The 23367-nt window shown below is 60.3% G+C and overlaps 2 protein-coding genes across 2 annotated transcripts; one reads left to right on the forward strand and one right to left on the reverse strand.

Annotated features, from left to right (window-relative positions):
- The first annotated feature begins 1505 nt into the window (after nucleotides 1-1505).
- GPR37L1 (G protein-coupled receptor 37 like 1) lies at nucleotides 1506-5397 on the forward strand. Its single transcript, XM_062625696.1, has 2 exons — nucleotides 1506-2466; nucleotides 4116-5397. The coding sequence occupies exons 1-2, from the start codon at nucleotides 1522-1524 to the stop codon at nucleotides 4926-4928; spliced, it is 1758 nt and encodes a 585-aa protein (XP_062481680.1). The 5' UTR covers nucleotides 1506-1521; the 3' UTR covers nucleotides 4929-5397.
- Nucleotides 5398-8219: 2822 nt separating this feature from the next.
- Nucleotides 8220-22074, reverse strand: ARL8A (ADP ribosylation factor like GTPase 8A). Its single transcript, XM_062625695.1, has 7 exons — nucleotides 21858-22074; nucleotides 13919-13999; nucleotides 13346-13419; nucleotides 11411-11504; nucleotides 10168-10235; nucleotides 8662-8732; nucleotides 8220-8555 (listed from the first exon to the last, which is right to left on the reverse strand). Exons 1-7 carry the CDS (start codon nucleotides 21978-21980, stop codon nucleotides 8506-8508), a joined length of 561 nt encoding a protein of 186 aa, XP_062481679.1. The 5' UTR covers nucleotides 21981-22074; the 3' UTR covers nucleotides 8220-8505.
- Between the last annotated feature and the right edge of the window lie 1293 nt (nucleotides 22075-23367).

Consider the following 23367-nt stretch of genomic DNA (forward strand, 5'->3'; position numbering starts at 1 on the left):
TCTCAGCTCTGCCACCAGGAAGCGTGGTTTCCCCCCAAGCCTCACCAATGGCATCACTCGTGGGGACTGATGCCACCACCTCTGCTCCTGTAGACCCCAGCAAGAGCTGGAATCCTCCTTCCCCCATTGGAAATACCCAAATGAAGCTCAAAATCCATAGCATCACTGAGATTCAAAGAGCAGCACCCAACTGCAGGAGGAGCAGCGGGCAAAGCATGAGGCTGGGACTGCAAGCGAAGGCTGCAGGTTTCCATCAGCACCGTCACACACGGTGGAGGAAGGCTCCAGCACAGGAGGGCTGAAGGGCTCGCCCTGGGGTGAGCCAAATGGCTTGGGAGCAGAGACTCCTCCTGCCCCACACAGGAGAGACATGGGGCAACGGGGGTTTACCCCAGCCCAGCTGCGGTGGATGAGCACCAGGGGCCAGCTTTGCACGGTGTGGTTTTGGGCAGAGCAGGAGCAGGAGCGCACCACTGCTGGAGCCCACGGCAGCGCACATCCTGCTGCGCTGTGCTCACGCGCTCCTCTGCAAGGGGCAGCCTTTGAAAGCTGGGACTCAGTTTCCCTGTGCTGGCCCCAGGGCATCGGCTCCTGCAGCTCCTACTGACACAGCCAGAGGCCCACGTTCCCCTTGGAGCTCCAGGATGCCGGCCCAGAGGCCCTTCTGGCTCCGGGAGGAGCAGGCACGGTGCCAGGCGGAGATGGAGGAGGCTGGTGTTTGCTGCCTGCAATGGGGTGAGGCATCCCAGCCCCTGTGAGAGGGACAGAGCCCCGCTGCTTCAAGCCTGGCACGTATCCCCATGGGCTGCCATGTCCCCAGAGGGGACCACGGTCCCTCCAGGCCCACAGAGAAGAGGTGACAGAGCAGGGAGAATAACGGGATGGGGAACAGGAGACTAGGACAGAGGAGAGGTGGTGGCTGTGGGGACAGGCAATGGAAATGGGGAAAGACGATGGGTGTGGGGGAGAGGTGATGGGTGTGGGGAGATGTCCTAGGTATGCGGGGTCAGGGACCTGTCCCAGGAGGGAAGTCAGTAGGAAAAGCAGCAGCAAACCTTGGGTGAACTGGGCCAGCAGATCTCACATCCTGATGTAGTGGGGAGCACGGCCTGAAGCCAGCCAGTTCTTCCTGTCACTGTGCTGCCCAGGGCAGCCCTGTTACCCCTCCAGCCCTAGAGAGCTGGGCCGGACATCCAAGGGCATCCTGAACCCAGGCTGAGTGTGCAGGGGATGTGCCACACGGTGCCAGTGCTGGACCTTGGGCATCCTTAGTGCTGCCTGCCTGTGGGCAGCAGGTGGGAAGCAGCTGAGCTCAGCAGCCCATCGGCAGTGCCAAGCCATGAGCATCCTTCACTTGGCTCGTTCTGGGGACATGTCGGGGGGGTCCCATCCCTGGAATTGTTCAAGGGCAGGTTGGAGCAAGCTGCTCTAGTGGAAGGTGGGGTTGGAACTGGATGAGCTTTAAGGTCCCTTCCGACCCAAACCATTCTATGATCCTATGCTGGAGGGTGCCGTTGGGGGATGCCGAGCTCCCCACCCCGAGCGCTGGCGCATCCGAGCAGAGCTTGGCAGGCTCCCATGGAGCGGGTGGGTGACCAGCAGAGGGCCTGGCTCTGCCGATCCCCAGCGCCGCTCTTATTGAGCCCAGCGCCCTCCGGAGAGCCCAGAGCAGCAGCAGGCGCTGGACAGAGCGGCCGCTCCTCGGGACGGCTCCACCGCTGCCGGCAGCCCCGGGGTCCCTGCGCTCGGGGCTGCGCTGTCTCCCAGCACACGCTTCCTCCAGAGGGTGCAGAGGGGACCATGCCTTCTCCGCTGCCTCTTGTCCTCCTGCTGCTGATGCTGCTGGTGCCAGGGGCTGCGGCAACGCGAGGCAGAGCTGGGGAAGGCCAGGGCGAGGATGGAGGCAGGACCCTACAGACCAAGTCCCGGCACGGTGCGGGGATGCAGGTGATGGAGCGGCTGCGCCGGGGGACAGAGGAGGACTCCAAGTCGGTGCAGCAGTACGTGCCGGGGGTAAGGGTAGAGTTCCCCCGGCCCCTCAACTCCGCCAGCCTGCACCCAACCAAGGCCCTGCTGCCATCCAGCACGGACCAATCTGAGCAGCAAGACGGGGTCCCCACAGACAGGGGAGGGTCCGAGCCACGAGCCAACCTCACCACCGTGTCCGACAAGCGGCTGCAAATCCAGAACCCCTTGTACCCAGTGACGGAGAACTCCTACAGCGCCTACGCTGTGATGTTCCTGTCCCTCATCGTCTTCGCAGTGGGCATCATCGGGAACCTCTCCGTGATGTGCATTGTGTGGCACAACTACTACATGAAGAGTGCCTGGAACTCCATCCTGGCCAGCCTGGCCTTTTGGGACTTCCTCATCCTCTTCTTCTGCCTGCCCGTGGTCATCTTCAATGAGATCACCAAGAACAGGCTGCTGGGGGACGTGTCCTGTCGCATCGTGCCCTTCATGGAGGTAAGGCAGAGCACAGGGCTGGGGGGGAGCTCAGCTCCTCTCTGCCCTCCTGCTTTGGGGGCACTGCATTGCCTGGTGTGAGGGCTGTGTGCCCAGAGACCCCCATTGTGGGGCTCAGCAAGGCATGGTTCCCATTTTCACCTCCCCTTTGCCTCTGCCCTGGGCCATTCCTCAGGCTCTGCCCCCAGCACCAACCCCACCAGGGCTGGGTAGAGCCCATGAAAGCCTCATTTGCCCAGCCAGGGGACTTCTGGGGCTGTCCCTGTCCCTCAGCCTGTGGTGGCCAGCACTGGCTGTGATGGGTGCCAAGGATGGCGCCAGGGCAGGCGGCTGCAGCTGGGGTGGGAGAGACAGGGAATAAGGTTTGAGAACCAGAGGTCTTTGCTTGTCCCCAAGCCTCACCCCTGATGGGTTTGGGAGGAGCTGGGGACCCACTGGGAAGGCTGCAGGGTCTGTGGTGACAGGGAAAGGCAGAATGAGCAGAAATGCCCCCAGATGGTGTCATTGTGCATGGTCCTGCTCTTGGGTTGAAAGCAACCCCTTGCTGTGGGGCATCTCCCACCCTGCAGGGATGTGGGATCAGACTGTCCTCCTCCCTTCCCATGTCTGACAGCCTGCTGTGTGTGCTGTCCAGGGCTCCAAAACCTTTATCAAAGAAGGGGGCAAGCACAAGGCTGGAACTGATCAGTACCAGTGTCAGGTCTGCCCTCCCAGGGCATCACCATGGTGACCTGTCATCACCAAACCTGTCTGTGCCCGTCACCAGGACTCAAGCCTGCTCAGAGAGCAGGCCTTGGCACTGATGGAGAAAGCTTGTGGCCCCATGCAGCTCAGCCATTGCAGGCAAAGGAATGGCCCCAAACCAGACCCCGTCTGCCATGGCCTTTCTCTGAGTTGCTACCCAGGCATCCCGCAGAGCCCTGGGAGGTTTCCTGGGAGCTGGGAAGGTCCCTCCGGAGCACGGTGGGATGTTGGGTGGCACCAGCATGTGACTGCTGCTTTCCTGGCCAAGGGCTGTGGGACTTGGCTCTGAGCAAAGCTGCAGCTCTGGGGCTGGGACCATGAATGCTGATTGTGCCCCTCGGTGCCTTGCCAGCCCTCCCAGAGCCACCGCGCTTCCTCTGCCTCCTTTGGCCCCTTCCCTTTGGCAAAGGGGATGTTTTTCCTGCCGCTCTCAATGCAGAGGAAATTGCCCCAAGCTGCTTTGTGACAACGGTGCCTTCAGCTCCTTTGGCCTTTCCGGGAAGCAGGCAGCAGCTCTGCAGAGCAGGGCAGGGCCATGGTAGCCTGGGGCAGATGAGGGGGCCTTGGGGACCCTGGGGAGGTGCTGTTTGATGCAATGGGTGCTCCTTTTCCTCTTCGAGAGCCATCCAGAATAGAGGAAGAGCCTGGGGGACAGCTCTGCCATTCCCACCCTGGCTGGGCAGGCAGGAAAGCAGAAAAGGGAGCTGGGCAGGGACAAACGGGACAAGGGACATTTTGACCCACTGCCACTTCAGGAGTCACAGGGAGGTGGCTTTAACCCTGGGATGCAGCCACAAGCTCTGGCCTCTCTACAGCCATAGAGGAAGGGTCTTTTGGGCAGCCAGGGTTTTGCCACGAGCCTGGTAAAGCCAAGCCCCCTCCTTGTTCTGCCTCTCCCTCCCCAGGTATCATCACTGGGAGTCACCACCTTCAGCCTCTGCGCCTTGGGCATCGACAGGTTCCACGCGGCCACCAGCCCGCAGGCCAGCACCCGGCCCATTGAGCAGTGCCAGTCCATCATCGCCAAGCTGGCCGTCATCTGGGTGGGCTCCATGACGCTGTCGGTGCCGGAGATCCTGCTCTGGCAGCTGGCCCAGGACACGTCGCCTGTGTCCGGTGTGGCCATGGAATATTGCACCATGAAGCCCTCGTCCAACCTGCCCGAGTCTGTGTACTCCCTGGTGCTCACCTACCAGAACGCCCGCATGTGGTGGTACTTCGGATGCTACTTCTGCTTGCCCATCCTCTTCACCGTGAGCTGCCAGCTGGTGACCCGCAGGATCAGCGGCACCGAGAAGAAGACCGAGTGCCGAGGGAGCAAGCACAGCCAGTGCGAGAGTCACTTGAACTGCACCATCATCGGGCTCACCATCATCTACGGGCTCTGCACCACCCCGGAGAACGTCTGCAACATCGTGGTGGCTTACATGTCCCCCGACATGTCCAAGCAGACCCTGGATCTGCTCAACCTCATCAACCAGTTCTTCCTCTTCTTCAAGTGCTCAGTGACGCCTGTGCTGCTCCTGTGCCTCTGCAGACCCCTGGGCCAGGCCTTCATGGACTGCTGCTGCTGCTGCTGCGAGGGCTGCAGCCCTGACACTGCCTCCAGCGAGGGCAGCGCTGACAGCAAGCTCAAAACGGAGATGTCCTCCTCCATCTTCTTTGACAAGCCCCGGGAGTCCCCCCCACCCCTCCTGGCCCTCGGCACCCCTTGCTAAGCACCAAAGGGGGAGCTGTAGCGATCGTTTCCACCACCTCCTCCCAAGACCAAACGCCGTTTTGCCATTAGTGCCCGTGCCTGGACGTGGAACCAGCAGAAGGAGCTGCACCCCGGGCTTCAAACCCCACACTGGGGCAAGTGAGGCTTGAAAGCCCAGTCCCTATGGTTGCATTGGCGGCCTTCTTGCCTCTGCCCAAAGGCCAGCAAGGGCATCAGCACCCTCCCGTCCTGGCTGCCTGGCCAGGCTCAGAGGGGTTGGTTGTTGCTCTGGAGATGGAGTTGTGCCGGAGAGGTCCCATCTGAACCTACGGAGGGTTTCCACGGAGGCTTGCAGAGGACACAGCAAACACAAACTGCCCTCGTCCTGTCCCGTCCCCTCCTGCCAGCCCCCTCCACAGTAGGAGGTCCCAGTGACTGTATCCCACCGAGCGGTGCCCTGTAAGAGCTCAATAAACCAGTAACCTAGAGCACGCCATGCATCACCAGTCCGGCACTGCCGAGCAGAGCCCTGGGGAGCTGCTGCTTGGGGTTTGGATGGCACTTCCCTAAAACCTGGGGGCTCTGGGGTGGGCATTAGGGCAGGAAAGCGGCCATGCCAGGTCAGGCAGCACCTAAAGGAGATGGGGAAAGCCCCCTCCCCTGCCCCTCTGCCCATCCCCTGGGGTGATGCTGGTGCCAAGCCAGCCCCTGGAAGGGTCTCCTCCAAAGCACTGGGCTTTGGGGTGGTGTGCAGGGCTCAAACTGGTCCCAGTAAAGGCCAGCCCAGCACCGGGCAGAGGTGCTCTGCAGCCTCTAAGGAAGCCAGCTCCCCTCCCTGCACCACGCAGGACCAAGGTGCTGCTGCTACACGGTGCTGCCGTGCAGTACCGGAGGGCACCATCCTGCTGCACCCCTGGCGTGGGGTGAAGCATCTCGTCCGAGCAGCCCCGTGCAGGGCTCCCTGGCCCGTTGCGGGGACAAGGCTGTCCCAGACCCTTGGTTTCCAAGCTCCCGCAGCCAGGAAGGGCTTCAGGGAGCAGCGCGGGCAGCGGGATAGGGCTGGGGGCAGGCGGCCCCGTCCGCTGGAGCTGTTAAAGCTCCTTGTCCTGCCGCTGGCACTCGCCCAGCCTCCGAAATGCCGGGGCGAAGGAGACGGTTGCTACGGGCGGGTGAATGCGAGCGGCTCACTGCGGGCTTTGTGCGGCACCGACACCCACCGCGCTTCGCTTTCACAGCCCCGTTGCCAGGGAAACAAAAGCCCCAGTTTTCTTCAGAGAGCACAAAAATGGGTTCTTTCCTTCCCTCCCCCCTCCCGCCTCACTGCTGGGCCCCACACTTTGGGGGCAAGAAGAGGGGTCTCATGGTGGCGCGGGGATGGAGGGAGGGGAGCGGAGCCCGCGCTGCTGCCATGCCCGCATCCCCCCCGCGGGCTCTCGGTGGCACTGGGAGGGAAGGAGCGGGGGCATCTCCTGCGCTGGGTCCGCGCTGCTCGGTCCTGAGCCCGCGCCAAGCAGGAACAAAGCCGGGCTTGTTGCTGTGTCCCTGCGGGGATGGATGTGTGGGGAGGAGGGGGGGGGGGGGTAGGCAGGGAGGGCAGGCAGCACCGCACGGCCCCATAGCAGGCAGAGCATCCCATAGCGCGGATACCCGGGAAGGCTGCCATAGGGCACAAAGCACAACCCCGGTGGTGGGGGGGTTGGTGTCAGCGCAGGGGGGATGCAGGGGGCACAGGAGAGCACTGAGCACCGGCCCTGAGAGGGAGCTGGTGTGGGCAAGGGGGCACGGAGATGGGGTAGGATCCCTGCAGCAGCCCTGCTCCAACCCCAGCATCGCAGCAGGACACAAGTGGGGGCAGAGGAAGGTCCAGCAGCAGCGATGGCTGCATCCAGACACCTCCGAGCTCATCTTCACACCCAGAGCCGTGCAGAGCCATCAGGGTTGGCAGCTCTGGGGTGACCGTGGAAATGGGGGAGCCCGATGCTGCCTGGGGGACAGGGACCCTGGCCCGATGAGGGGCAGAGGAGGGATGGGTCTCACCCTGGCGAGGAAGCAACGTGACTGCAACCACCCCCCCCAACGCAAAAGTGTTAATTTATTATCATTAGGGAGGCAAAAAAATTGTACAGTAACAAGAATCATTTCCAAACAGAGGTCAAATCTGAGCCAAAATACCTCTTAAAAACAACAACAAAAAAAAAAAAAAGGGTGGGGGGTGACAACACTTTACAATTCATTAAATTAAAAAAAAAAAAAAGAGAAGGAAACCTCTCTTTGTGCAATTCTGCAAAAACAAGAGAAGAGGAGCCCCCGGCCTCACCATGGCTGGGAGAAGGACCCTGCAGCCCCCCCCTTGCCCCGGGGCCACCCCCCCTCTGCCAGCGCTGCTGGGGTCGCTGCTGCCTCCCGCTGACCCACTGCCACATCACCACGTCCCCAGCCCTGTTAACCCCCCCCCCCACAGCCTGCACCTGCAGAGGCCCAACAACAGCACCGATGGGCACAGCCTCCCTCAGCCCCACTCCGTTTCCTCTCCCCTCCCCACCTGCAGAATGGACCCACCCGTGCCCATGTCCCCCCCAGGCAGGGCAGCGCTGGCAATGGGAGCATCACCCCAGCGCCGCCGGGGGGGGCTCTCCCAGCCCTGTGCGTGTCTCCATGCATCCCTCCCTCCCTCCCCCGTGTCCCTCTGCAATGTCCTTGGCCAGCAGCCCCCAGTCAGGGGCAGGAGATGTCTTGTGAGGAGACAGCAGAGCTGAGCCCCATCCAGGGCAGCGGGGGAGGCAGGAGCCAGGGCCCTGCTCCCCATGGGGCTGCTGGCATCGCTGTTCCCCCCCCTGCACTGGCAGCATCCCCTCAGATAACACAGCAGAGCAGCAGGACCGGGCAGCAGGGCAGGATTTGGCCCAGGCATGTGTACCAGGGCTGGGGGGGGGGGGGAACACACAGGGCAAGGGGCTGAGCAGCCCAGGGCATCGAGCAGGGGTTGGGGCAGTGGCACAGCAGCCAGAGGCAATGCGGGGGGAGGCTGTGGGTTGTCACTAATCCCTATGGGAGAGGAACCTGGGGCTGGCATCACCTCCCCTGCAGCCCTGCCTGGGGGGGCGTCATGCTCCCAACACCCCCAGGATGCTCTGTGCAGGGGAAGGGACAAGGGAGCCCCAGGGGACCTGCCCACAGCCTGGCACAGCCCCATCCCCAAGGGGCTGCCTTCTGCCACCCCCTTGCTCCCAGCGCTGAGCCTCAGCCGGGCTCGGGGAGCCCCCAGCCTTCCTTCTGCTCCGAGGGCCCAGTTTAGTAACAGCGCTACTGCTTAAATTAAAAACTTGAAGTATATATACATATATATATAGTGTATACCCAGACAACAACCGAAGAGGGCCAGAACGGGAGGGGGAGACAGAGAGAGGAGAGGAGAGGAGGGCAGCTGGACATTTTCTTTACAATAAAAACAAGGGCTCCACCTCAACGCGAGCGGAGTCTGGGGTCCCCTAAAAATACCCATCTAGAGAGAGAGCTGAAGGGACAGAGGAGAAGAGAGAAGGGGCATGGGCTTGTACAATGGCATCTTCCCGATGTGAACCGCAGCCTGCGGGATCTCAGCTTCTCCTGGACTTCGAGTGCTGGATAAGCCACTGTAGGGTGATGTCTGTGAAGGCGAGAGGAAACCTACAGCCTCACCCCCTTCTGTACCTGGGCAAGCAGCCGTGGGCTCCCCCCATGCCCAGCCCTGCAGCAGAGCCGCCGGTACTCACCGATGTTGTCCTTTTCTTTGCAGGAGATGGAGTAGCAACAGATCTCTCGGTCCTGGATGGCAGAGAGGTTCCTGCAGGGGAGAAACGAGCTCTGGCTGCAGATCCCCATGGCTGTGCACTGGCAGTGATGGGAGATGCCTCTGGGCAGCCTCTTGAGAGGCACCTCAGCTCCAAGACTGGGGACAGCGATGTCTCCCCAGGCTCCCAGGGACCCACATGTGGGTTGGGCGAGGACACCAGCACACTGTGCCTATGACTGATGGCCAGGCACAGCCTGTGGGGGGCAATGTGATGGGGCAGGAGGGACCCAACCCCATGGAGAGCCTGGCTACAACCACACTGCTTCCCTCCCTAAACCTTGGCTGCGCAGCCCTGCAGCGAGACAGGGCAGGGAGGGCTTGGGAGCTGCACAGGAGCTGCATAGGTGCCAAAGGGGCAGGGGAGGTCTCCAAGGGGTGGTTGGGGGGGAAGAGAGGTGCTGTCCATCAGCACAGCATCCCAGGCCCCGGTCTGCAGGGCAGGGGATCGCTGCTGGCAGGAGGGAGCATCTGCTGCCAAGAGGATGAGTGAAACACGGGAGAGCTACGCGGATGGTGTCGCACCCCAGAGCGGGAGCCAAGCACCGAGGGCTGCCCGTGGAGCAGCGCCAGCACCAGGCAGCGGGGCACAGCTGTGAGGGTGATGGGAGCCCAGCACCAGCACCAGCACCAGCACCAGCGCTGTGCCGGGCCCCAACGCCATCGTGTGGCAGGCAGGACCCAGCCCTCGCACTGGCAGCAGCTCCCAGCTCCTCCCTGACCCCCCGGGCACGGAGACGTCACCTCCGCCTTAGCATGGCCCCAGCCACGGGTCTGTGCCCACCGCAGGCACCGCAATGCAGCCCTGGCTGGGGAAGGAGCTCAGTGGGGTGCCCGTGCTGGGTACCCGGGGTGCTGTGCTCAGCTCAGGGGCCCCCAAAGCAAAGGGGGTGTGAACCTGCTTGAGAGCACAAAGGAAGCAAGGATGCTGCAAGGGCTGGAGCAGCTCTGCTCTGGAGCCAGGCTGAGAGAGCTGGGCTGGGGCAGCCTGGACAAGAGAAGGCTCCTGAAGGGGAGACCTGAGAGCAGCTCCAGTGCCTGAAGGGGCTGCAGGAAAGCTGGAGAGGGGCTTGGGACAAGGGATGTAGGGACAGGCCAAGGGGAATGGCTTTAACCTGCCAGAGGGGAGACTGAGATGAGCTCTTAGGCAGAAGCTCTTCCCTGTGAGGGTGCTGAGGCGCTGGCACAGGGTGCCCAGAGAAGCTGTGGCTGCCCCATCCCTGGCAGTGTTCAAGGGCAGGTTGGACACAGGGGCTTGGAGCAAGCTGCTCTAGTGGAAGGTGTCCCTGCCTGTGGCAGGGGTTGAACTTTAAAGGGGTTGAAATTCCAACCTCAACCATTCTATGACTGATCCTATGGCACGGCAGGAACAGGGACAATTCCACTGTGTCACAGCCCCGCTGTGGCTGCGGGGCCATCGGACACTTACATCTTCTCAATGAGCTCTTTCTCATCCAAGGCACCAGGCAGGTCTCGCTTGTTCCCCAGGACTAGGACCTGCAGGGTGGGAGAGGGGACACCTGAAGCTCCTGGCCAGCAGACCAGGCAGGAACCTGCTTCTGCCATGCAGGAGTGGACCCTGCTTGAGATGCAAGACAGCCCTGGCCACTTCTCTAGGTTCTGCCTGGATACAGAAAAGCCCTTCAGCAGGCAATCAGAAGGCAGAGCACTTCCATTAACAGCTGTAATTAGCCCACGCGCAGCATCTCTAGGTGCACTCCCTAGTCCCAGTGAGAAGCCAGCCCCACAGCACGCTCTCCCATAAGGGCACCAGTGTGTGCCGTGCCACCAAGGACGTTCCCCCTGGAGTCTCTTGCAGTCTTTGAGCCAAAAGTAAGTGAGACAGCTAAACCCAGCGTAACAGGGGAGCAGCGAGATGTGGATGCCGCGCAGAGCCTGCTCTCTGCAGGCAGCCAGCCCAGCGTTTGCACCATCCCCTCATCTCCACTTCTTTCAAGGCTTTCCACATCCACAAAGCAACCCTCAGACTCTGCGAGGAAAATAATCCCCCGTCAGGACTGGTTCATCCCTCCGGAGTGCACCACGCGCCTGTCATCTGACAAGGACAGCACCGAGACTGCGGCCGCCTCCCCGGGGCGAGCCAGGGCCTCTGCAGCAGCACAGTAACGCCGCGTCCCCCAGCTCACGTCGGGAGACGTGGTCTCAGAAAGCAGCATCCAGAGGGGCTGCGAACGCAGTGCGTTATGGCAGGAGCTTAATTTAGTTGGCGGTGAATGTTTGGGATCTGTTGCAAGATCCTCAATCGCTTCCTTTCAAAGGATGCTGATTTTGGATGCTCCGTAAGCACTCGGACACGAGCAGCAGCCACATCCCCGCAGCCGCTCTCCTAGGAGATGAAACCTTAATGTCCCCCTCTAAATAAGGTGCAAATTCATGTGAGAGGACAGATGTCACACACTGGGATGTGTCTATGGGTCTGGTCTCTTTTCAAGTCCCTTCCCTGTTTGTTGGTCCAGCCCTGGACCAGAAACCATCATTGACCCAGCACTCACAGGAGTGCAGCAGCAAAGGGGAACCCCCCACAAGGAAGGGGATCCCCATCCCAAATCTGCTTTGTAAAATGCCAGCCCCCCCTGCTGCAAACCCTGGCAGCCACCAGCCTGGGGACTGTGAGCAGCTGGGGGGGGACACCTATCCTGGCAGCAGCTCACCGGGATGCCCTGGAGCTGTGGCTTGTCGAGCAGGTTGTGCAGTTCATTCTTGGAGGCCTCTATCTTCTCCTGGTCGGCAGCATCCACCATGTACCTGCAAGGGAAGGGACACCCCTGAGGGCAGGCGCTGAGGTCCCCATGCCCCGGCGCTGTGCTGAGGTCTGTGCCACAACCAAACCTTGCTCACACAGCAGCTGCACCCCCCCACAGGCTCCTGGAACAGTGCATGGAGGTGATGGATAACAGCATCCTTCCCCCAGCACCCCTCTTCCCACGGAAGACCGTGGGGCTGAGACCCACTCGTGTCCTTGCAGGGGTCCAGTGGGGTCCTCCCCACTGGCAGCAGGGATATGATGGGCAAAGGAAGACCAGGCACTGCCCAGGCAGAAGAAGCTGCAGGACCTTGCCCTCAAGGCTCATTTGTATGTGGCAGCTCCTATGGAGACATCCAGAATAGAGGATAACAAGTGGAGAAGACAAGAGGAGCTGATGATGAAGAGACCCACGAGTGGGGAGAGGACCTGCTCATCCTCTTGATGGGAACTATCTTGAGCATGAGGCTTGGGCCAAAGGGCACGTGAAGCCAGAGTCAGCAATGCTTGCTCTGAGCAGATGGGGGGAAGATTTAGGGAAGGATTTAACTCTTTCGGGTGATGCTCATCCTGCAAAGGACATGAAGGAAGCCCAAACTGGGGAGAGGAACTGATTAAAGCGGCCTTTACTTTAAAGATCAAGAAACTGGGGGAGAAGAAGTGAGAAACACCATCACGCTTCCACAGGCCTTGGGGGCTTTACTGAAAACAGGGAAAGAGCCTTTAGCTACTGAAGTGCTGAACGCAGGAAAAAGCGCATGGCTGTACCTAGATGGAGAGGGGAAAAACCCACCCAGGCACTGTCATGAGCCTTCAGCATCCTGGGCAGGATGGGAGGGCTGAAGGTAAGGGAAAAGGGCCGTGAGGCAGCTCAAGGCAGACTGAAGCGTTACCGGGATGGCTACAGGTCCCTATGGGTCCCTCTGTTTTCCTCTCAACCAGACTGGCCACTGGATAAAGAATGAAGTTATGGAAGGAGGCAAAATAAATCCCCCCCAATGGTATTGTCATTCCCAGCACAGCTCACTGCAATAGAAGAGGTGTGGAGGTGTCCTGCCATGGGGATGGTCAGCAAGGGCAGGAACAGACACTGCTGTCCCAACAAGCAGAGCAAAGTGGTCCCTCGCTGCTCCTCACCTGCCAGACCTTCAGCTGGGAAAGGCAGGACAGAAACCCAGCCTCCAAAACCCCGGAGCACAGCCAGCTGGTGAAGATCACCCAGATCTCATCTTTATGAGTGGGTCTAAGTAACACTGATGTGGTCTCCCAGGGTTAAATACCTGACCTCAGGAGCAGCCAGCCTGCTTCCCATGAGTACTATCCCCAGCCTGCACTCCCTAGGACTGCACTTGCTGCAGTGTTTGCAAGCAGGGGATGTGGGAAAGCTGACAGTCAGTAGGAGGCACTGCACAGATACTCCTCTCAGGGCAAGATCCACCCAACAGCACATAATCAGCACGACCTGGACGCTTGCTTCTGGCAGCTGCCCTTAAAACCAGCCTCTTAGAAAGGGCTGAGGCACAGCAACAGTGCTCAGCCCCTGCGATGAACAGGCAGCGCAGGGCAAGCACAGGACCCAGGAAGGGCAGGACCCAGCTGGGTTGAGTGATGCTGGAAGGGAAGCATCTGCCACAGCGGGCAGGGACCTGGCTCCCCTGTGCTCAAAGGGGGGAACCATCCCCAGGGGGAAGCACCTCAACGCCCAGCACAAGTGCCCAGCTCTGGAAGTGGGTCAGCCCAGCCCAGACCCCTTTGGTGGGGTGATGGGATTGTGCCCCCACCCGCTGGTGGGGCTCAGCATCAGGGATGGGTGACGGGGCTCCTGGCTCCCAGCGGTACTCACACGATGGCACTCACTCCACGGCAGTACCTCTCCCACATGCTGCGAAACCGCGGCTGGCCACCGATGTCCCAGAGCTGTGACAGGGAGAAGGCGATGTCACCCCAGCACCATCCTGCCCGTGACCCTTCCTCACCCTCATCCAAACCCACCTCATCCCCTCCTCTTCAGCTCAAGCGACTCAGTAATGAAAGGAGACATCCCAGGAAGGGCAGCAGGTAGAAACCTCCTCTCCCATTGCTCTTGAGGCAGAGACCACCAGTGCAAGCCATGACCCATCCTTCCCTGTGCTCCCACCCTCGGCAGGGTGACCACATCCATGAATCCCCACCAACAAGGCAGAGGAAACCTATGACTTTGCAGCCCAGACTTGCTCCCACTGCAGAGGTCTGGATCTCCTGCATCTGTTCCCACCATCTCCTCTGGTGGGTACCTGCAAGAGCCTAACAGGGCAGATTGCAGCTGCAGCTGGGGCTGCTCGCATCCTTCAGCCTCCAGCAGAACAGCCACCAATCTCCCCTTCCCTCCCATCTTTCCTCCCAGGAGCCCCCACCAGCAATAACATCTGCACCTTACCTTTATGGTAACGTTCCCCTTGGTGATCTTCCTCATGTTAAAGCCCACTGTCGGGATCATGTCTTCATTGAACTGTCCTGACTGCAAGGAACAAGGTGGAACAGTGTTAGGAGGCACGGAAACCCCATCAGCCTGGCACAACCCTCCTGGGCCATACCAGGAGCCAAATCAGAGCCACAAGGACCCCTCCAGAGCCAGGCTTCCCCCCAGGGCAGCCACCTCCTGCATCAGCTCCTTTCCGGCCACGAGTCCTGGGGGGCTCCAGCAGGTTTCCTGCTTCACATCATGGAAGGATCAGCCCAAACCAGGCTGACTTCTGCTTTCCTGCAAGCCTGCAGCCTGCCTGCAGGGCTCCTCCACCCCCTGCCCAAGAGCCATGTGCCTGCACCGGGTGATGGGGGACTCAAATCCTTCCTCTTCCCAAGCCCAGGAGCTGCCGAAATGCTCCCTCCAGCATCACCGCTCCGAGCTGCATCAGGCAGGAGAAGCATGAAACCACCATGGCTCTGCTGTGAATCTGGGTTATCCTCCCGGTGTGCCGAGCAGGACCTGTCCCTGTGCCGCTGCGCTGGGATGCTGTTCCCCAGCCCACATGCCCAGCACCACGCTGAAGGGACAGGATGGTGCTGGTCTCTTAAAGCCCCCCCCTGCACCTTCCAGTTTGCTGCTCAAACCCCAGCGCCTGGGCTGAGCAGCACAGGGGGTTGTTCCAGGTGGCCCCATGCATCCCAGCCCACAGCCCTCCATCCTCTGCCTCCTGCCTGGCCAGCAGCCTCCCTCACGTTTAGCTCCTTTGGCTTTTTAAATGCATCCCTATGGAAGGCCCCGCTGGGGGATCCAATGGAGAAGATAACCAGGACAACGTGGCTCGGAGGCTTTTGGCCATCAGTGCCAGCAACCTGCAGGCACCAATTGCAGCTGAACTCAGCAGCTCTTTACTGGCTTAAAACCTCAGGTTTCTCCAGGGCTTCTGTGGGCTTTCTTTCAGTTAACACAAACCTTGAGCAGGGAAGGCAGCGTCGCCACTTTCGTGCCTGCTTGAGCCAACGGCTCCTCCAGACACAGCACATCAGCAAGGCCCCAGGGTTTTCCTGACCTCTTCCACCGGTTGTGCAAGACGTGCTGCTTCCCTTTTTCATTTCCTTTTTGTGTCCATCAGCAAAGCCTGGCAGCCGAGGGGTCTCCAAGCCAGAGTGCACGCAGAAACCACGCCAGGGACTGCTGGGGAAGGGCACGGGGGGAAGAGGGGAAGTAGGCAGGAAGCCATCTAACATCAGCTACCACAGGGGATGCCTCCTGCAGAACGAGGCTCAACACACAACCTGGCTTTATGGACCAGGTTTTAAGGAATGATTGGAAGACATGGGGAGCAATTGCTGAAGAGCTCTTGGAAGCTGCAGATGCCTCCATCGTGGATGCCAGACCACACCATGGGACCTGCTGGCTGCGTGAAAGCCACCCGAGGCACAGCTCACATGTGATGGTAGCTCTTCCAGGAAGAGAGTCCAGCACAGAGCTACAAAGATGATTAAGGGAATGGAACATCTCTCTTATGAGGAGAGGCTGAGGGAGCTGGGACTCTTTAGCTTGGAGAAGAGGAGACTGAGGGGTGACCTCATCAACGTTTACAAATGTGTAAAGGGTGAGTGTCAGGATGATGGAGCTAAGTTTTTTTCAGTGATGTCCAGTGATAGGACAAGGGGCAGTGGGTGTAAACTGGAGCATAGGAGGTTCCATGGGAACATCAGGAAAAATTTCTTTACTGTGGGAATGACAGAGCACTGGAACAGGTTGCCCAGGGGGGCTGTGGAGTCTCCTACATTGGAGATATTCAAGGCCCGCCTGGGCAAGTTCCTGTGTGATGTACTCTAGGTTACCCTGCTCTTGCAGGAGGGTTGGACTAAATGATCTTCTGAGGTCCCTTCCAACCCTTAGGATTCTGTGATTCTGTGAAGAGATGGGCTGCAGGAGCCAGGAGTCATCGCTGCTTTCCCCCACAGGAGATGGGAACAAGCGTAGCTCCGTGAGCAAAGTATGGCCTTGCTCCCTGCCCCAAATCCTTCCCCCAGCACGGGGCCTGCCTCCAGACTGCCCACAGCCAACGGCCAAACCAAAACCACCCATGCTGTCCAGAAAGACCAGGCTGGGAATGTGACATGTTGTGGTCCAGGACAACTCGCATGGGTCCCTGCTGTCCTGGTACGCACAGGAGCATCCTCAAGGAGCTGCAACGTGCTCAGCTCCTTCTGCATTGGCCACGCTCTGAAAGCAGCTCTGTACAGTGGAAACACGATGTCTCCTTTTCCCTCTCCAACTGCCCTAGATGCTGACACTTCTGTGCAGTGGTGCTGTGATGAAGGGACCCGTGTCAGCCAGACCCCACCGCTGTGACCAAGCTAGACAGACACAATGCTGCAGGACAGGGATGGGCACCCCGGTCCCCTCCACCCTAAAGAAGATGGTCTCACCACCGAGACCTGCAATTAACATCCATGGTCTGGCCCTGCAGCACCCCTCAGCATGGAAACCCAACATCTTAGGACAGAACAGTGGAAAACCCACAGGCAGCTCCTGGATGTGCTCCTGGTGATGCTCCCGCAGCTGAAGGCGGCTGCGCTGCCCTCCCTGACCCCAAAGGCTCCATCTCAGCTGCAAAACCAGGACAGACACACAGACACATGGCAAGGCACTCCCAGCACCTCCCAGAGATGTGCAATGCAGCCCTCAAATCCAAAGGGGAGAAGGCCTCTCTGTCCAAGAGCTGCAGCACTGCTTGCTCCCACCTCCACCCAAGAGCCCACAACCATCTACTGTGTTAGCAGCTCCTCTTGTTCAGGATGTGTCCATAATGAGGCAGCATCAGGATGGGGGGTGGCCACACAAAGTGCTGGAGGCTCTGGAGTGACCACTTGCTGACGGCCCAGGCTTTGGGGTGCTGGATGTGCGCAGCCCCCACCAGCCTCGGCACTACTTGATGGCAGCACAGAGTCTGTTAGAGAAAAGCAAAAGCCTCTGGATGTCAGCAAGGCACCGAGGAGCTCAGAGAATGATGCAGGGCGGCATGGAAGCAGAGCTGCTCTGCACCACGCATCCCAAGCCAACCCTGCACCACAGGAGCAGCAAGCAATGCCTCTGGAGGATCCCAAATCCTCTGGGACAAGGTGAAGGTTAGAGCTCAGCACTCCAAGACTGCCCTGCTTTAAAGGACCGAGCTGCTTGAGCCTCATCCTACCCTTCCCCGTCCCAATCCTACTGATGTTCACTGGGGCTGCCTTGCAGCTCCGTGCTCTCTGAAGCACAAAGATGATGATGCTCCTTAATGAGCCGGTGTTTGCCACATCCAGAGCTGGGGTCATGCCAAGGGGAGGTGCAAGGACTACACCTGGGTTGCTCGGGATGCGGCAGTGCTCTCACCCAGCAGGCAGCACCCACGCCACGGGCAGATGCTTGCATGGCCAGCTCAATGCACCCCCCTCTCCACCCAGGGGAGCCCATCCAGGGGCATGGAAGGCCCAAAAGCCATCACCTGGGTGCAGGGTGATGCCAGTGAGCATCAGCACCCGATGGGGCAGTCGCTGTTCCCGGCTGCCCCAGCACCAGCCCTGGCAAGGACACCCCAGCGAGTCATAAGCACAGGTCTCACCAGGGAAAAGTGGCCTCTAAGCCCTGGCTTGGAGACCCATGGCTGGGGCTCAGGCTCCCAAACACATGCAGGCACTCAGAAGAGAGAGACCCTTACCCTGGGCAATAGTTAGAAACACAGTCTGGGAAGACAAGGCAGAGGGCACAGCCAGACAAAGGTAGACCAGCAACCTGCTGACACTTCTATCCCCTTATCCCTCCGTTTTCTCATGTCTGTTCCCATATACATCCCAGAAGAAGCCACATCCAGTGCCAAGGTGCTTCTCCCCTGCTGCACTTTGGGTTTCCCATGCCTAACTCTGATAGAGCTTGCAGCAGCGAGGCAAGACCATGCCCCAGCCATCTCACTCTCTTCCAGAACCATGGAGAACCCCAGGGAAATGTACCACCAATGCACTATGAAGCTCAGGAAGCAGCAGCCAAGGGCCTGACTCTGCACCTGGGACAGAACAACCATTCAGCACACGGACCCACGTGTACCTCCCACCCCATTCTGGCCCTGCCAGGCCCCATGCAAGGGACATGAGCAGTTAATCGGGCAGGTGAAAATGCACCAGTGTAAGATGTCCTTGCTTCTCCCTCAGCATCTCCAGCAGTTTCTCTTCTAGAGCACCTCCCCTATGGAGCCAGGCTGAGAACATTGGGGCTGTTCAGCCTGGAGAAGAGAAGCTGCGAGGAGACCTCAGAGCAGCTTCCAGTGTCTGAAGGGGGCTACAAGGATGCTGGAGAGGGACTCTTCATCAGGGACTGCAGTGATAGGACAAGGGGTGATGGGTTCAAACTGAAACAGGGGAAGTTCAGGTTGGATCTAAGGCAGAAGTTCTTCCCTGTGAGGGTGCTGAGGCACTGGAATGGGTTGCCCAAAGAAGTGGTGAATGCTCCATCCCTCGCAGTGTTCAAGGCCAGGTTGGACAGAGCCCTGGGTGATGTGGTTTAGTGTGAGGTGTCCCTGCCCACAGCAGGGGTTGGAAATGGGTGATCTTAGGCTCCTTTCCAACCCAAACCATTCCATGATTCTCTGCTTTCCCACAGTCCTAGAAGACCTGGCTGTCATAGAGCTGCCCAGCTGCCACAGCACCCGCCATCCCACCTGATGCCATGTACATGCTTGGCATGGTTTCCTCTCGCAGCACTGATCCACATCACTTTCTGAGAGGGTCTCAAGCATGGGATCACTGCCCCAGGGCCACCACCACACCTTGGCCCCCAGCCTGCAGCTCTGCAGCCTTGGAAGGCTCTGGCAGGTGGAAGATGTGTGATGTTGAAGCAAGAGCAGAAAACCACCGTCTTTCTCGAAAGCCATCCTGTGCTGATGGGGTCTGAGCCCCAGCACCCACTGAGGAGCTCTCAACACCCTCAAGTCTCACCCTTGCCACCCCCAACCTGTGGAAAAGGCAGCTAAAAGCCCACTGGCTCCTCTTGGGAGATCTCTCCAACAATGCCAAAATCCAATGCTTTTCCTTTTAGGATTTTATCTTCCCCGAAGCCCAAATCACAGCTTCTTCCCTTTCCAGTGCTCCCATTCTGTTTGGCTCAAACATTTCTCATGCAGTTCATAGAATCATAGAATAGTTTGGGTTGGAAAGGACCTGAAGATCATCCAGTTCCAACCCCCCTGCCATGGGCAGGGACACCTCACACTAAACCATGGCACCCAAGGCTCTGTCCAACCTGGCCTTGAACACTGCCAGGGATGGAGCATTCACAGCTTCCCTGGGCAACCCATTCCAGTGCCTCACCACCCTCACAGTAAAGAACTTCTTCCTTAGATCCAATCTAAACTTCCCCTGTTTCAGTCTGAACCCATCACCCCTTGTCCTCTCACTACAGTCCCTGATGAAGAGTCCCTCCCCAGCATCCTTGTAGGTCCCCTCCAGATACTGGAAGCTGCTCTGAGGTCTCCACACAGCTTCTCTTCTCCAGGCTGAACAGCCCCAACTTTCTCAGCCTAACAAGAGCTTCTCCCCAACAAGATCTTCTTTACAGGCTGTTTTCTCAAAGGTTGATGCCTCTTTTTTGGGTGCATCTGCCCCAAAACCCGAATGTTCCAAATAACTTCACAGAGGCAAAACTGCAGCAGAGACTGAGCTCCATGCTCAGCACCCAGAGCCCGACTGCCTTGCAAGGAGTTAAACACCCCTCCTCAGACCTCATGGTGCACCAGCAGACCAAGAAGCTTCATCCCATGGGCAGAAGCATAGAATCATGGAATGGCTTGGGCTGGAAAGGACCTTAAGATCATTCACTTCCAGTTTGCTGCCATGGGCAGGGATGCCTCACACTAGAGCATGCTGCCCAAGAGAGGAGCACGGAGAGCTTCCCTTGGGAGCTGCCGTAATTCCTGGATGCCACTCTTCCCTACACCAGCAACCCAAGCAAAGAGAGCCTTGGTGCACAAGTCTTGCAGGCAGCACAACTGCCAGGTCCGAGCCGTTGGCAAGAGGATGAGGACCATCCCCAGTGATTTCCAGCCTTGTGCAGGGGAAGAGTCCAGCATGGGTGGGATAAAGCCCCATCGCCCTTTAATGCTTATCCAGTTCTTTTAAAAGGCGCTAAATAACCACATCCCACCCCGATACTGGACTGCAAAAAGGGCCCATTAAACATGCAAATGCCAGGGTCAAAGTCACCCCAGGAAAGGACGGGTGCTCATGGTCCCTGTCCCACAGCTGGCATGGGTCTGCTGGGAGAACCAACACGGGGCCTCAAGAACATTTGCATCCCTGCAGACACCGGCACCCAGGGAAACCCTCCCGGGGATCAGCAGCGCAAGGAAGCCTCCAAATCCAATGCAAAATCACCTTTGACAGCCCAGCAGCTCCCAGCACCGCCGGCAAGCAGAAGTCACTCGCTTTACTCCAGAGCCGAGGCACTAAGTGGAGCAATGTGCATGGAAAAGGGGGGGGCACTGAGGAACCAGGGCAGCCGGAAGATCCACATCCGCCTCCCTCCATGAAATCCCCTGGGAGCACCAGCCTGGACCTGCCCCGTCAGGATCCACCTGCAGCAGCTCCCGCATCGCAGGGCAAGAAGAACCCAAAAGGCAAGAGGGGAGACGCTGCCGAGCATCCCCATAGGGGAAACCACACCCTGGGCTTGGGGATCCAGGCACCCCAGCTCCTGCTCCATCACCGGATCCACGTGGCTGAGGCAGCAGAGCTGGGGAGAGGCCGAAGTTGAAGGGTCCCTGTCGCTGCCCCATTAGGGTGCAAAGCTCGCGCCACTGCAGCAGCACCCCAGCACCCACCGGACACCGCTGCGGGTGGGTGCTGGCCAAGGAAGGGACAATAAGGTCCTGGTGGCACCGTGAGGGGCCTGGCGATGACAAAGCACCCGCCACGAGGGGATGCGGGCAGGAGCTCCCCGGGATGAGGCACCCGTGAGCCTGGGACCAGCCACGGCCCCAGGACCCGCGAGGGGCAGGGGGATGCTGGGATCCTCCCCTAGGGCCTGCTACAGCTGCGGCCCCGGAGCCGCCGCGCTCAGCACCAGGGATGCGGGAGCAAAAGCTGGGACCTACTGGGGGTGCACCCTGCACCCCACTGCCGTCACCCCACACCTGCACCACAGCCTGCACCCCACACCTGCACCACTGCCTGCACCCCACTGCCTTCACCCCACACCTGCACCACAGCCTGCACCCCACACCTGCACCACTGCCTGCACCCCACTGCCTTCACCCCATACCTGCACCACTGCCTGCACCCCATACCTGCACCACACTGCCTGCACCCCACAGCCTGCACCCCACTGCCTTCACCCCATACCTGCACCACAGCCTGCACCCCACTGCCTGCACCCCACTGCCTGCACCCCACAGCTGCACCACTGCCTGCACCCCACAGCCTGCACCCCACTGCCTTCACCCCACACCTGCACCGCTGCCTGCACCCCACACCTGCAGCACTGCCTGCACTCCACACCTGCACCCCATTCCCTACACCCTACTGCCTGCACCCCACACCTGCACCACTGCCTGCACCCCACTGCCTGCACCCACTGCATCGTGCACCCCACATCTGACAAATGCATTTCGGGGCTGGGATGCACCCGAGCAGCGCAATTCCAAGGGGCACAGCGAGGGTTGGGTGCAGCGATGGGGGATGGGGGGGTGAACGACGACGACGTACCTCGATGGAGGGGGTGCAACGAGCAGGGGTCACAATGCGGGGGAGGGGAGACGGGGAGGATGCTACGGGGGGGTGGGGGTGGGGCAGAGATTGGGGTCCATTGGGGTGAGCACCGCGCGGGGGGGGGCTGGGCGCTGGCCATGGTGGGGGAGGGGCGCGGCGCTCACCGCGATCACGTTGACGAAGGTGGTCTTGCCCGAGTACTGCAGCCCCACCAGCGTCAGCTCCATCTCCTCCTTCCAGAAGAGCGCCCGGAACCAGTCCAGCAGCTTGTTGAAGAGCGCCAGCATCCTGCCGGGCCGGGCCGGGCCGAGCCGAGCCGAGCCGAGCCGAGCGGGGCCGAGCCGGGGCGGGGCGGGGCCGAGCGGAGCCGAGTGGAGCCGAGCGGGTCCGGGCCGAGCCGATCGAGGCCGAGCCGCCGCCGCCGCCGCCCCGGTATTGTCCGCGCGCCCTCCTGCCGCACCGCCGCGCGCCGGGTGGGGCCCCGCGCGCCGCCCGCAGCCCTCCCGCACTCTGCCGCCCCCTGCCGGATGGGAGGACCCGCAGCACGCGGCGCTCCGCTGCGCCTGCCGGGGCGGGATGGAGCGGGCCGCTACCGCCAGCGCCCGGTACCCCTGCATCCTGCACCCCTACATCCTGCATCACTACATCCAGCACCCCTACATCCAGCACCCCTGCATCCTGCATCACTACATCCAGCACCCCTACATCCAGCACCCCTGCATCCTGCATCACTACATCCAGCACCCCTACAACCAGCACCCCTGCATCCTGCACCCCTGCATCCTGCATCCCTACACCCAGCACCCCTGCATCCTGCACCCCTGCATCCCTACATCCAGCACCCCTGCATCCAGCACCCCTGCATCCCTACATCCAGCACCCTACACCCAGAACCCCTGCATCCTGCACCCCTGCATCCCTACATCCAGCACCCTACACCCAGCACACCTGCATCCTGCACCCCTACACCCAGCACCCCTGCATCCTACACCCCTGCATCCAGCACACCTACATCCAGCACCCTACACCCAGCACCCCTGCATCCAGCACCCCTGCATCCTGCACCTCTGCATCAGCACCCCTGCATCCTGCACCTCTGCACCCAGCAATCCTGCATCCAGCATTCCTACATCCAGGAACCCCGGCACCCGTCACCCTTACATCCAGCACCCAGCACCCCTGCATCCAGCACCCTTGCATCCTGCACCTTGCATCCAGCACCTCTGCACCCGACAACCCCAGCATCTGGCACTCCTACATCCAGCAACCCCAGCATCCAGCACCCCTGCACCCGGCACCCCTCTATCCAGCACCCTTGCACCCAGCAACTCCAGCACTCCTGCACCCCAGCATCCCCTGCACTCAAGTGCCCCAGCACCACTGGACCCCTGCAGCATGCACTGTTATCCCTGTACCATGCGACATCCCCCACCCAGCACCCCATTGCCCCCAGCACCCTTGCACCCCTGCACCCCATTTCCCCTATACCCAGCCCCCTATGCCCCCAGCACCCAGCATCAGTTCTGCACCAGCGCCTCTGCGCTCAGCACACCCACACCCCCTTCACCCTATGGCAGCAGTGCCCAGCACCCTGCTGTGGCTGGCACCGATCCCGCATGCTGGAGCAGCACCTCTGCAGCACCCAGCACAGCTCCTCCATCCTTCCTGCACCCT

Source organism: Pezoporus occidentalis, unplaced genomic scaffold (assembly GCF_034315485.1).
Source record: "Pezoporus occidentalis ecotype Australia unplaced genomic scaffold, CSIRO_AGI_Poc_V1 ctg280, whole genome shotgun sequence".
NCBI lineage: Eukaryota > Metazoa > Chordata > Aves > Psittaciformes > Psittacidae > Pezoporus > Pezoporus occidentalis.

Excerpts from the sequence above, each read along its gene's own strand:
- ARL8A (XM_062625695.1), bottom strand. The coding sequence starts at position 21,980 with ATGCTGGCGCTCTTCAACAAGCTGCTGGACTGGTTCCGGGCGCTCTTC. Across the intron at positions 8,733-10,167 it reads AAAGAGCTCATTGAGAAGAT|GAACCTCTCTGCCATCCAGG; the intron begins GTAAGTGTCCGA and ends TCTCCCCTGCAG. Across the intron at positions 8,556-8,661 it reads CAAAGAAAAGGACAACATCG|ACATCACCCTACAGTGGCTT; the intron begins GTGAGTACCGGC and ends TCGCCTTCACAG.
- GPR37L1 (XM_062625696.1), top strand. The coding sequence starts at position 1,522 with ATGCCGAGCTCCCCACCCCGAGCGCTGGCGCATCCGAGCAGAGCTTGG. Across the intron at positions 2,467-4,115 it reads GCATCGTGCCCTTCATGGAG|GTATCATCACTGGGAGTCAC; the intron begins GTAAGGCAGAGC and ends CTCCCTCCCCAG.